This window comes from Lissotriton helveticus, chromosome 7 (assembly GCF_964261635.1).
Source record: "Lissotriton helveticus chromosome 7, aLisHel1.1, whole genome shotgun sequence".
In the NCBI taxonomy this organism is placed as follows: domain Eukaryota; kingdom Metazoa; phylum Chordata; class Amphibia; order Caudata; family Salamandridae; genus Lissotriton; species Lissotriton helveticus.
In genome coordinates, this window is record NC_136068.1 from 1,457,561,095 (window position 1) to 1,457,574,625 (window position 13,531).

Consider the following 13,531-nt stretch of genomic DNA (forward strand, 5'->3'; position numbering starts at 1 on the left):
GGCCCTGGGTACACATATGCCCTGGGTACCTAAGGTACACTGTACAGGGACTGATAAGGTGACTCAGTATCCAATTAGATATGTACCTAGGGTACATGGAATCCATTTTACAGAGAGAGCAGTAGGCCTGGGGTCCTGAATAGCAGGGCCCCAGGTCAACTAAGTCAGAAAACCAGTAAAACCAGGCAAAAAGTTGGGGGCAACCATAGTCAGGGATCTACCTTCCTACAAACATATCCACCACTCAAATTACTTTCATATTTCAGTATACTAATTCACCATTAATCCTTTATGGGTTCCGTAGTAGTGTGCTACTTGCCGAAAAAGCGCTTAGACGCCTCGTCAGGGGTAGTAAGCACTATAGAATTGCAATTACAATACAATACCACATGGCTTTTTCCTAAATCTACAACTGAGCCACTCTTGGTGTGTTTACTAACACAGATCCTATACAATTCTCTAGAAGCACGACCTCATCCAATCACTCCACTGTTGGGTAAATAGTCAAAGAGAGAACACAAACACACACAACACACCCATATCCCTATCTCCACATCCCCCCAAAACTCAAATGTTCATCAAGATAAGCGTGAGAAACACAGGGTAAGTCTTCTGCAGAAATACTGGACGCAACCCCAAAGTCTACAAAGCAATATTAAGAGAGGCCCTGGTGCACAATTTTTAGGAAAAGTAGCTTTATTTTACTGTATTTTCTTTCACTGAAATTTTTTATTTATTTTCTTCTTACCTGTGGCATTGGAACATTGTCCTCAACTGTTGAAATGTCCATAAACATTCCCAGGTCATTCTCGTGCTTCATGGGCAGAAACTTTGTCCATTTTGTCTAGTGGAAAATTGAAAAGACTTAGTGTTATCTCCATGACAAACTGCGAAACTGTAGATAATTTTTTTTCCGGTGTCTCTAGGAATGGAGCGAGGACAATGTAGTAACAAGCATTGGTAAAGCTGATAGGTCTGTGTAAGAAAGTATCCTTTTTTTGCATGGTTGTCCCTACTTTTTTCTATCTGCTGATGTACTTTGAGTGTGCCCTGGGCTCCTGCCAAACGGGTAACCAGGGCCTATGTCCTTTCCCTATCACTGCATTAAAAACAACCCCAATTGACACCCTCTGGCCACTGGTCAGGCCCTGGTAAATGGTACCCAGGGAACTGTGACCAGGCAAGGCCTCTAAGGGCTGCAGCACTTATTGTGCAACCCTCAGAGGCCATGTACCTTTACACACACACACACACATACACACACACACACACACTGCCTTTGCAGGCTGCATGTTTTGGTGCAGAACAAAGTGACGAGTCGACATGGCACACAGGACACAAGCCCGTGTGCCATGCCTACAACCCACTGCCCTGGCCTAGATCAGTCACCACTCTAGTTGGGTGCACTATACCAGTGTTGAGGGTACAGGTACATGAGCCCTGTACCCCTACAGTGTCTAAGCCAATTCTTAGACATTGTAAGTGCAGTAATGCCATTAAGAATATATGGTGTTAGCAGTCTGCCATTACAAGCTCCACAGTACCATAATGGCTTTACTGAAAACTGGAAAGTTTGGTATCAAACTTCTCAGCACATTACACCCACACTGATGCCAGTGTGGGATTTAATGAAAAAATGCACACAGATGGCATGCCCCCTGAAAAATTACCTAACACTAGTGTCCAGGCTGAGTGGCTGCTCCCTAGTTGCCACCACCAGACATGTTTCTAGACCCCTGGGTCGAGAGTCTGCTGCTCTCGGGGGTCTGAAACAATGCACATCCTGGGACGAGGTGCCAAGCCTCCTCCCCCAGGATGGGCAGGGTCCACGAAGGGAAAGCTTCAAAGGCCTGCCGCCTATGTGGAGAAGTGTGGCTCAATGGTTAGAGCAGGCAGACCTTGATGCAGAGCTCTGGCCAGGGACCAGGGTTCGATTCCCACCTCGGCGGGTCTCCGGCTCATTAATTCCCCTGACTGGATATTCTCGCCTCAGTGCCTGTTCTTATCATGGGTCCCATGCTGCAACTCTGGGCAATAGCTTGCTTAGTCTCCACAACGGCCCCACAAGCGCTGGGATGCCTGGCTGCACCTGGGGGGTGCCCAGGAGTGGACATTTCCCAGGAAAGCCAGGAAGGGTTCCTAAGCGGTATACGGACAGCGCCGGGACACCTCCGGTGGAGGTAGCTGTGCGCTTTACAAATTCCGACATTTACTTTGTGAGCTTCCCCAGGCCTTTCGCTGCTTCCAGCAGCTAGTCCCCACCGGTTCAGACCCCCACTTTGGGTAGGAGAACTGGGGGGGAAACCAAGTGAGAAAAGGAGGTGTGCCCACCTTTGCCAACCCAACCCCAAGGTTTAACACAACTCTCAGTCCCCGCCATCTTGCAGATGGGGGATGTGGCCAACCAGAGTGAGGCATATGCCCACCTCCCACTGAAAGGTGGCATAATAGGGGTTGTACTCACATCAAGGAAAGGAGCATTTCCAGGCATCCCAACTCACCTCTCCAACTGGTGGTCACCTCTAGAAGATCGGCCCGAGCCTGCAGTCATTGTTGAAACCGGAGACTCCCCATTGAAACCAACAGGGCACCCGACGCCAAAACTGGAGCCTGCACCCAGCCGCCACTGCGGTGTACTTTAGGTGCTAACTCGGATCCCCCTCTACCCTGAGCCTAACACCAGGAGCTTTGCTCCCACAACTCAGTGGCCTCCTCGTAAGCAGCCACCAACCGGAGGACGCCATCCCCCATTGGATGACATTAGGCCTCAGCACTCTGCACCCGGCCGACCCTAGTGCCACTGAGGGTGTTTTGAAAGTGCATCCTCGACCCTGGGGGAACCCTTGTTCTAACATCAGAAACTCAACCCCAAAGACAGAGTACTTACCTGGTAACCGATAACTTCATTTCTCTCCTTAGGAATTCATTTACTGTTTTTCCGCAGAAAAATGTTCCAAGTGTGGAGTTGATTTGTATGGAAACCTGAAAAATTACAATTGTGCAAAACTGATTTTACTTACCTTTTCTCTGGGAAATGTCCCAGTATAATATCTAGGCAAATCACACGGAGTAGAAAAAGTAATTTAAAAAGTAATCTGTACAGTAATTTCAATATCCTTGACTGACCTGTATTTCAAACAACTGCATTTCAACTTGCATTCACTTGTAAACATTGCATAATGTTTTGCAAAGCATTTATTTCACTTACCTGTTCCAGGCTTGGCTTGATCCTAGAAATAAAATAACTTAATATTTTTATACAAACAAAATTGGTCGGAGTTCAGTTTGAGAGTATGACATAATTTGCTGATTGAGTGGGTAAAACAAATGCTTAACACTACCCTCTGATAAAGCCTTACTGCTCACCCACACTACCACAAATAGAGAGTAAGGCGCCATCTACTTTTACCTTTGCCTACCTTTGGGGTTCCACTGTACTTTGTGCAAACTATACCTCATTTTGCCATAGTATATACAGAGCTAGCGTTCTACAGGCTGGCGTTGGATTTTTTCTAATCACGGTTTTTGCAACAATTTATTGTTTGGGTATGTGTTTGGGCCTCCTCAATCTAAAAAAAAAAAAAAAGCATTTTCTACAGGTATAAAAGTTTTTTTGAACCCCAAAAAACCCCACACATAACCATAGTACTCCCCGGCACTGAAGGGAACTACTTTGTGTGTTGTTCGAGGGGGCTCTCTCCCCCAGCAGGTCCGCTGTTGTGCCGCTGCCCCCACTCAACTGGTTGCTGGTAGGTGTTCGAGGTATATCCTGTGTTATGCCCGTTTTTTAGCTGTCTTCGTTAAATAGTTTAAAATTGTTTAAATTGTGCCTGTAATTTGTCTCTTCTGTCTTATTTGTATTCTGGTGTCTTTTACCTGTTTTTTAATGTTGGTACTGTCTCTTCGCACCTGTTCAGTTGTTGCGCCTGTTTTTGCCCTCTTTCATGCCGCTGCTGCTCCTGCGGCCCCTCCCCCTACAGGTTCTCACCTCCCACCTGCGCTTCCCTCCCACCTTCCCTATTTAATGCCGGCCACTGTGAAGGAGCATGAGCAAAACATCTGACCTCCTGGTCAGATACCTGCTCTCTCTCTCCAGCAGCTCCGCTGTTGTACCGCTGACCCCGTTCACCTGGTAGGTGTTTGCGCCTGTTCTGTGTTGTGCCCGTTTTTTAGCCAACTTGGTTTAAATGTTTAAAATTGTTTAAACTGTGCCTTCAATTCTGGTGTATTTTGCCTGTTTTTTACTGTTGGTACTGTCTCTTCGTGTCTGTGCCGTTGTTGTACCCGTTTTTGCCACCCTTCCTGCCGCTTCTGCCTCTGCTCCCCCCTCCCAGCTGCGCTTCACTCCCCCTTCCCTATTTAATGGCGGGTGCACACGACCTGCTGGCGCTCCAAAGGCAAGCCCGTCTGCGCTTGTCCGCAATGCAGCCATCGACAGGGACCAAGCATGTCCAACCACCTACTGCTACGACAGAGCTGCCCTCCTAGCACTCAACCCCAGAAGAAACAACTGCCAGCTGTCCACGCCGAACACCATCCACGGCCAGTTCTCCTGCAGTCACTGCCGCCCGACCTTCACCACCCTCCGCAACCCCATGGCATCCGCCCCCATGCCAGACACCAACACCACCGAAGTCCTGAGGTGCATCCTCCTCATCGTGCGCTCCATGCACAGACACGATGTAGAGATCCGGGACCTCCTCGACACCCTCTCACCGGAAGTCGCCTTCTTCACAGAAATTTGGACCAACTTGTGGTAAATAAATAAATAATACCCTATTTTTGACTAGACATATATCATAACAGATGGCTCAATAAATAAGAGTCAGGATTCGAGGTAGTAGGAGTTTTGCAGGTTTAATACAGCATAAGGACAGGAACAGGACAACCTGCATAGGAATAGGATGACAGGGCCCAGCAGCTGCTGGGGCTGGGTCTGGGATGAGCGCGCTAACTTTTAATAACAATACATGAGCATATATACATAGCGCGAACACATAGCATTACATTGCAGTAGGCGTAGCAGTGGGTGGAACAGAAGGCGTGACGCGTAGCAGTCGCGAAAGATAAGAGTAAAAAGAGGTGTAACTGGGCGTATACATAGACATGTGGTGCAGACGTAACAGGATATGTCATGAATGGGGCGGAAACATAGGAGGGGGCTACCTAAGGAGCCGGGACCTCTAACCTGATGGTGCGCGCAAACTGGCAATGACGTGTTACGAGGAGAAGCTGGGGGCTATGAACTCTGTGCTAGGAGCAGAGACTAAAGTCTGGAGGGTCGGAGCAACATGTACCTGAACCCTATCTAGTATCTGATGTTTAGGGAACATGTTGATATAAACTAGAAGTCATGAGGGGAAAAGCTAACTGACTCTAAGACTAGAGCATGCATTTATTCTACATATAGTGCGTGATGAAGAATATTAAATGACCATTAAATGCAGTATTTCTCTAACGTGGAGCCGCATAGGCTAGACAATGACGGAAACTATTGATGCAGTTCAGTAGTTTAGGAATGCAGAGAAGGAGGACTAAACTGATAGCTGGAATCATAACATAGTCTTGGCAGACTCAGAGGCAGAGCCAAGCTGCACCGGGCACTGCGAGGCAGGAAGTAAGTGAAAAGTCGAGGATACAGGTGGGGGCTGGATTGCTCCTCAGCGAGGCTTCAGGAGACAGGAGCTGAATCTGATGTCCGGGCCCTGTTGAGGCCTGGAAACGGGGACTTTATAATGAAATAACGTGCACACTGAGAAACGTGGCAACATAGCTTTACATAGGCCTGATATTCGTAGTATTCACGAGGACTGGAAACTAGCATACTAGAGGTGGACACAACTGTAATTGCGTCATTAATCGGACATGGGGAATAACATATGCATATTGGTCATGCACACATAACATATGATGGATGACACGTAGGGACACAGAACATGGCAAAATTTACTTTTCCACATTCCTTCCTTGTCACTACGTTTCCATCAGGAAACATCAATATTCATGATACCATCTATCATTTCATACAGTACCATTTGTTCATCTCGAATTGTCTTGGAACGAGATTTAGAACGGGGCTTGAGACTAGGAATACAAGAGGTAGCACACATGCCGCAAATCGCAGGGCCACATTGTATACAGAGGCAGCAGCTGAATATGATCGCTACTGCGATACCTAGAAAGGACAGGACTTTCCATCCCCAGGCGGAAATTATATTCCAGAACCAACCGGACCATGTCCAGGTGCCTGGATCTTGGTGTAACAGATGGGCAATTTTATGAAGTCTGGTTATAGCTGAATAAACAGACGGCGCGTTATTTGGAATGAAAATGCAACAACTAGATCCGAGGACTCTACAGGCCCCGCCCCTATCGGCCAGTATGACGTCAAGGACGAGACGATTCTGGAGCACAACAATTCTCATAAAGGATTGCTCTTCGGTTAAGTTACCTAGAGCGGAGGCAGTCTCATCTACTACTGCTTCAAGGGTTCTTGTTAACCTACGGATTAGCTTACTATTTACAACTGTGCCTAAATAAGGGAACACACCTTTATCAATATCAATGAATTGCTCTGCAGCAGTTTCAGTATAATCGACAATCGGGAGGTTTCTCTTGTGTCTAGTATGTACTAGGTAGGAATTCCTATGGTAGTCAGGTGGGGCTAGAAAAACAGGTGGCAGTAGGAAGGCAATGTAACAGGTTCCCTCCCAATCGAGGGGCAGACGAACATATGCGGTCTGACCACAAACAAAATAAGAATGACGTGAAGCTTTGAAAATAGATTTCCCACTGTCACTATACTTGATAATAGTGGTACAATCACTATGTCCTACGTGTACAGAACCATAATTACGAACACATAATTCGCCTTTGACTGGTAATACTGAAATAGCAGGTGAGTCTGGAGTAGTATCAGACTGAACATTCAGGACCATGAAATTCGAAGAATAATTACCTAAATTATACACTTCATTTTCTAGATCTAAACTTGTTCTGTGGGGGAAACCTTGCTTGTCTGGGAAACATGTGCTGTTAAGAAAAGACATATCTGTTAAGGATAACGTTAACGTGGACCATGCTCCACATGAACCATTATGTGAAAAAGGATAAGGAAAGAGTGGCAGAACTCCCTTCGGTGTCTGGAAAGGGGGGAGTCGACCACACACCCAACAATTAGTGGCATTGCTGGTCTGGTGTGAATAATGTAACATGCGGATAAATGAGTTATTACGCATAGCGAGGCGGTAGGAATATTCGTGAGGAGGCAGATCACTAAACGTGTGTTCTACGGTAACATTAGAAGGCTTATTTACATGAGGAACTGGAAAACACAGGAAAAATGCGTAACTGGTGCAGGAAATCAAAAGGCTGAGAAATGATATGAAACTTAGAAAAACGATACATCGGTTTGAGTTTTGACTAACTCTCTCACTATGGGGGTCTATTTTATACATGTCAGAAACAGTCTAACCGTTTCACCTAGGGGAGGACTTAGACAATCAAACTGACTGACTTATTTTACTAGACCGGAGTTTTTGCTTATACTCCTGCTGCGGAGTTTTCTCTACCAAGGGGGGTTTTGAATCAATGTCATTTGCGGGACAGTCCTTAGGAACAATGTTTTGACAAGTCTTGATATCCTGGGAAATGTTCTTGGAGACCGGTTTTAATCCGTAGAATTTCTTGACGTGCGAAAGATGCACCCAGCCGCGGCGTCCTTCCAACTTCACGGCTGTACGGGTGGTGAGGAGGACCTGACGGGGCTCCTTCCAACGTGGCTCCAGCGGACTTGATCTGTCAAAGTTCCGGACGAGCACCATCGAACCTGGAACGATTTCATGCGGTGCCACCTCGGTATTGTCTGGAAATGCGGCGGCAACCTGTGAACGACATGAGTTGAGGGCAGACATCAAGGAAGCTAGGTAATCTCTCAGCATATTACATGAAACATCAGTAATACTTCGGGGTCTCGGAGTACCCCACATGTTAGGGGGGCGGCCGAATACGACCTCATACGGGGACAGACCTGATCTGGAATGTGCGACCATGCGCATATAAAACAAAGCAACTGGCAGAGCTACTAGCCAGTCCACACCCTTATCTTTACATATTTTGGCAATTCGAATTTTCAGAGTCTGATTATGTCTCTCGACTAGACCGGCTGCTTCAGGATGGCGTACACAATGAAACTTCCACTGGTACCCTAACAACAGGGAAACGTGCTTCATGAGTTCAGATGAGAATGGCTGACCGTTATCAGAATATACGACTCTAGGGAGTCCATATCGAGGGAAGAACTCACGAACCAACTGCTTGGCAGTGGTCGCGGCTGTGTAATCGGGGACTGGATATGCTTCTGTCCACCTGGACAAAGCGCATACAACTACGAGGACATACTTGAAACCTCGACATCGCTCCATCTGAATATAATCCATCTGGAGGACCTCAAAAGGGTGGTCAGGGGGCTGGAAACCACCTTGTTCCACCGGGACACTTTTACCTGGATTAAACTGACAACATATCATACAGGTACGGACTTTCTGCTTGGCTGCAGCTCGTAAATGCTTGTTGAACCAAATGTTCTGGATACTGTCTAACATTGCTTTTTCTCCTAAATGTGCTGGACTATGTGCGGTATTAATAATGACTTGAACCATAGAGTCGGGGAGAAACCATGTGGTTCTACCCTTTGTTAACCATCCTTGATCTGTCTGGACCCCTCCTTGTTCGGACCATTTCTTGATTTCATCGGGAGTAGCATGTAACTGGATATCTATGACATCTTGAGTAGGGTCCTTAACTGTCATGCATGTAGTCAGATCTGGAGTGTGTGTCTGTGTTAGATTAACTTGAATGTCTGGAGTCTGTGCTGTAAGCTTGGCTGTGCGATCTGCTAGATCATTACCTTGAGAAATAATGTCAGTAACTTTCGTATGTGCTTTGCATTTCATGATAGCAATAGATGTCGGTAAATGTATTGCATCTAACAGAGCTTGGATAAGGATACCATGCTGAATCTTGGTTCCATGAGAAGTCATGAAACCTCTCTCCTGCCAGAGCACTCCAAAGTCGTGAACGACTCCAAATGCGTAACGTGAATCTGTGTAAACATTAACTTTCAGGTTCTTGGCGTGTATACAGGCTTGTGTCAGAGCAACTAGCTCTGCTGCTTGAGCGGACAGGGTATCAATACGGTGTGTCTCAATAACTTCGGTGTCAGTAGTCACTGCATACGCGGCGACTAGTTCTCCTGTACTAGTTCTCATACATGAACCATCCACATAAAGTGTCAGGTCAGGATCTGGTAACGGAATGTCTGTCAGATCTTGTCTTGGCTTTGTCGTAATGTTAACTACTTCCACGCAATCATGTGTGGCTGGATTTGAATTAACTGATGGTAACAGTGTAGCAGGATTCAGGATGTTGCAGCGTCTAAGATCTATGTGTGGCTGGAACAGTGTCAATTCATAACCTGTTAAACGTGCAATTGTCAAGTGCTGAGTTTGTGTTCGGTTTAAAAGAACTTCCACGGAATGTGGGACTTGTACTGTCAAGGAGTGTCCTAAAACTATGGAATCACTTTGTCTGATAGCTAGTGCTGTGGCTGCAACTGACTTGAGGCACGCAGGCAACGCCTGGGCGACTGGATCTAGTGTGCTAGAAAAATAAGCACAGGGCTTGTATTGTCCTGCTTGATCTTGTGTAAGAACAGATAATGCTGTACCTTCACAATCAGTAACGAAAAGTGTAAAAGGCTTACTGTAGTTCGGTGTGGCTAGAACTGGAGCTTGACATAGGGCTTTCTTTAACTCGTTGAAACTAAGTGTATGTTCAGATGTCCAAGGGAGAACAGTCGATACGGCTGCCTCCTGTGTCGTTAACTGTATCAGTGGCTTGGCTAGAAATGCATACTGTGGAATCCATTGTCTACAATAAGAAGTAAGGCCGATAAAGGCACGTACCTCCTTCTGGGTCTTGGGCTGAGGAAGACTCGCTATCAACTGGATACGGTCTGGTGTCAACTGCCTACCCCTCTTGGACAGTAAGTGTCCTAAGTAGACCACTTGCTGGACACAGAATTGAAGCTTCGAAGGGGACACCTTGTGTCCCATCTCGGCTAGGAAATACAGAACCGTCAGTGACGCTCGCTCGCAGTCACGTTCAGAACGGGCTGTGATCAGTAGATCATCGACATACTGGAGCAGGGCAGTGTCAGTTGGCATGTGAATATTGTCTAGTTGTCTCTTGAGAGCTTGACTGTAAATACTAGGGCTTTCTGTGAAACCTTGAGGAGCGCGTGTGAACATATAGCTCCTTCCATTTAAACAAAATCCGAAAAGAAACTGGCTGTCTGGATGAATGGGAACACTAAAAAATGCGTTTTTAAGGTCGATTACTGTGAAGAACGTGGCTTCGGAATCAATGGCTGTCAATAGGGAAGAGATATCTGGGACAACTGGATACTGAGGAATAATACATTTATTAAGTTCTCGTAAATCAATCACTAATCGATATACTGGGGGTGCATTTGGATCAGTACGTTTCATGACTGGAATGATCGGAGAGTTGCATACATTGGAGTCAGTTTCTACAACTACTCCTTGAGCCATGAGCTCGTCAATAATTTTGGATAAGGCTGCTACAGCCTCAGGTGGCAATCTGTACTGTCTGATTCGTGGTAACACTACACCTGGTTTCAGGGTCACACGATGGGGTGTGATTTGCATGTAACCTACATCAGTTGGACCTTGCGCCCATAAATGCTGCGGAACATTGGACAGTCTGGAATCAAAATCTCGTAATACATAGTGACCCTTGAAGTCACGTAGGAACAGACGTATTCCCTCTGGGGAACAACATATAACTGCACCTAACTCTTTCAGTGTTTTAATACCTAATAGATTTTCTGGACATGACTTAGTAAGTAACAGATCAGTAGTGCGGGACAATGGACCTACTTCTAGAGTGACTGGCTTTGAAATCTCATTAACGATAGGCTTTCCTGAAAATCCAAGGGAAACATTTCTTGAGCCTGAGAGCGGAGCCCCTGGAACTTCGGCATGACTAATTGTGGTCCTACTTGCCCCTGTATCAATCAAAAACTTTCTGTCTTTCCCTAATACTTGACTGTGAACATAGGGACCTTCTTGATCTACAGGTATCTCGATGAGAGGCAAGCCTACCTCCCTCTCTAGGCTGTTTCATGAATATGGCTGGTACTCTGGATACTCAGACTGTGCATACTGGTACATCTGCGATGTGACATGCTGTGTTGCAGCAATAGGCTGCGGTGCTGTAACTGTCTGTGGCGCATTCTGTGGCTGAGGAATCTGTGGAACTTGTTCTTGTCTAGGCGGACGTGGTCTTTCTTTAGTCTTACCAGTAGCTATGTTATGTTTCAGAACTGCACACTCATTTATAAAATGACCTGGCTGTTTACAATAATTGCAGTTCCCTTTAACGGGAGCTGCAGGATGACTGGCTTGATTCGGACCCCTCTTCTGACTGTCTTGAGGAACAGATTGTGCAACTAGCACTTTCATCTTTGTGTCTTTCATACGTTTTCTCTCGTGTTCTTGTTCTTCTCTGATTCTATTCTGGTGGTACTGGAGCATCTGGAGCATCTGGGACGGAGTATTAGCTTGCCAGGTGCTTTCGACTTTCAAAACTCGGTTTTTAATTGGTGGACTTGAATTCTCGACTAATTTGGTAACGAAAAGGTGAGGATATGACTCACTACTTGTCTTGAGGCCACTGTTGATACTAAAGCACTTTTCAAACCTAGAATAAAAATCACTAATATCTTCATCTGGTTTCTGTTTACAGGCTGAGATTGCATCCCAGTCTTCCTTTCTCGTTGTTAATAATCTGGGTAAAACTTGAATTAATAATTCTGGTAATTCTTTACATTTATCTCCGAGACCAGTACCTGGTACACGTATCTTATCTTCTGCTTCTAGGACTGCCCAATCGATCTTTTTCTCTCCCACCTCCCATTCTTTTTCCTTTAGCTTTTCATACACCCCTGCGGGTAGCAGAACCTTTAACATTTTAATGATATCTGGGTATGTGTATTCTCCCATACGGAGCATGTCTTTTAATTCTCTATGGAACCCTGCTGGATCTTTGTCATGACAGGGAATTAATTTCTTCATTTCGAGGAGTTCCATCTTTGTGATCGGAGTGTATACAAACACTCGTTGCATTTCGCCACCCGTTCCTCTGACTGGGTGGACTTCTCGTAACGGATTCTGTCTGTCTATGTAGAATGATTTACTTTCTGGGGGTGAGACATGAACAAAATGCGGGTTCAAGAATGTTCTATATCTATGGCGCTGTTCTAGAATGACACTAATTAAATCGGTACCTAGACCTCTCCATTTGTACTGGAGTAACTCGTTCAGGATATCATGTAACGGGCCTGGATCAGAATGTTGACCCTCATACAGAATAATGAGGTGCTGAATCATATACATACCCACCAGTCGCTGCTCGGCTGGGGGCAATTTCAGAAACATTTGTGCCACTATTTCGTCCGGAAAAGTGGTAGGATCAGTAATCCATCTGACTGCTGATCGGGCTAGTTCTTGTTCATGCATAGTACTTAACTCACTGTAACCGATTCGTGATTTCAGAATGTGATCGGTAGCTTGAAATACTTGTTCTAGGGAACCTTGTTCTGGTGCTGGATGATGGAAAATAGACTTGTGTTCTAGACGTAAATGGCGATCTGGAAATCTGGGTTTTCCTACATACGCTATTCTGGCAGTATTCTCATCGTCTTCCTCTTCAGGATCAGAGGTACTTTCTTTCTCGCTTACTTGTGCTGCTTTACGCTGTTCGTGTATCTTTATTATCTCTCTACGGATTTTCTTGTACATACTCTCCATGGCACCAATGGTATTGTGCTTTCCTTCGGCTATATTATCACTCCACTTTGTTAGAGTTTTCATTTCTTCCGGGTCTTTAGACGGGTAATCTTGTTCTCTTATTAGACAGTTAATTAAAAACTTTAATATCATGCGCTGAATCTCGGCTTTCCTTTGAGACATGGCATCACTAATACTTTGTGGGTCATCCCCTGTACGGATGAAACGATATATCCTGTCTAGATCTTCTTTCATATTCGGCAGGGTGACTAGATACTCGGTCACTCTCCTTACGCGTACGGAATATAAAACCATATTAAACTCGCCTGGAACTGGGTCATAGACACATTCGCCAAGGGTTTGCCTGATTTCTGCAACAGACTTATTACTCTTGGGAGTACGCTGTGATGCTTGAGCATGTAATTCGAGTGCTGATAAACGTTTGTATGGCGGCGGGGTTTGAGGAAGACCTCCTCCTGCGGCCCCTAAACTAGAATCATCAACTGATGCTTTCCGTCCTGGCAGGGTCGGTAATTGTAACGTGGGCTGGACTTGTATGGCGGGCTGACCCAGGGGGGCTGTTAAGGGCACCCCGGTATCTGGGGGAGCAGGAATTACCTGATTTACAGGGACTGGCGGAGCGCGAACAGGATTTGCAT

General features: G+C 45.8%; 1 protein-coding gene across 3 annotated transcripts in view; it reads right to left on the minus strand.

The window, feature by feature from the left end:
- The window catches only part of LOC144770363 (uncharacterized), a 918,549-nt gene that overhangs the window by 653,113 nt on the left and 251,905 nt on the right, over positions 1-13,531 (minus strand). For all 3 annotated transcript variants that reach the window (XM_078654830.1, XM_078654829.1, XM_078654828.1), the window contains exon 10: positions 749-844. In XM_078654830.1, the coding sequence (XP_078510956.1) occupies positions 749-844 (96 nt within the window). The remainder of the gene's footprint in view (positions 1-748; positions 845-13,531) is intronic.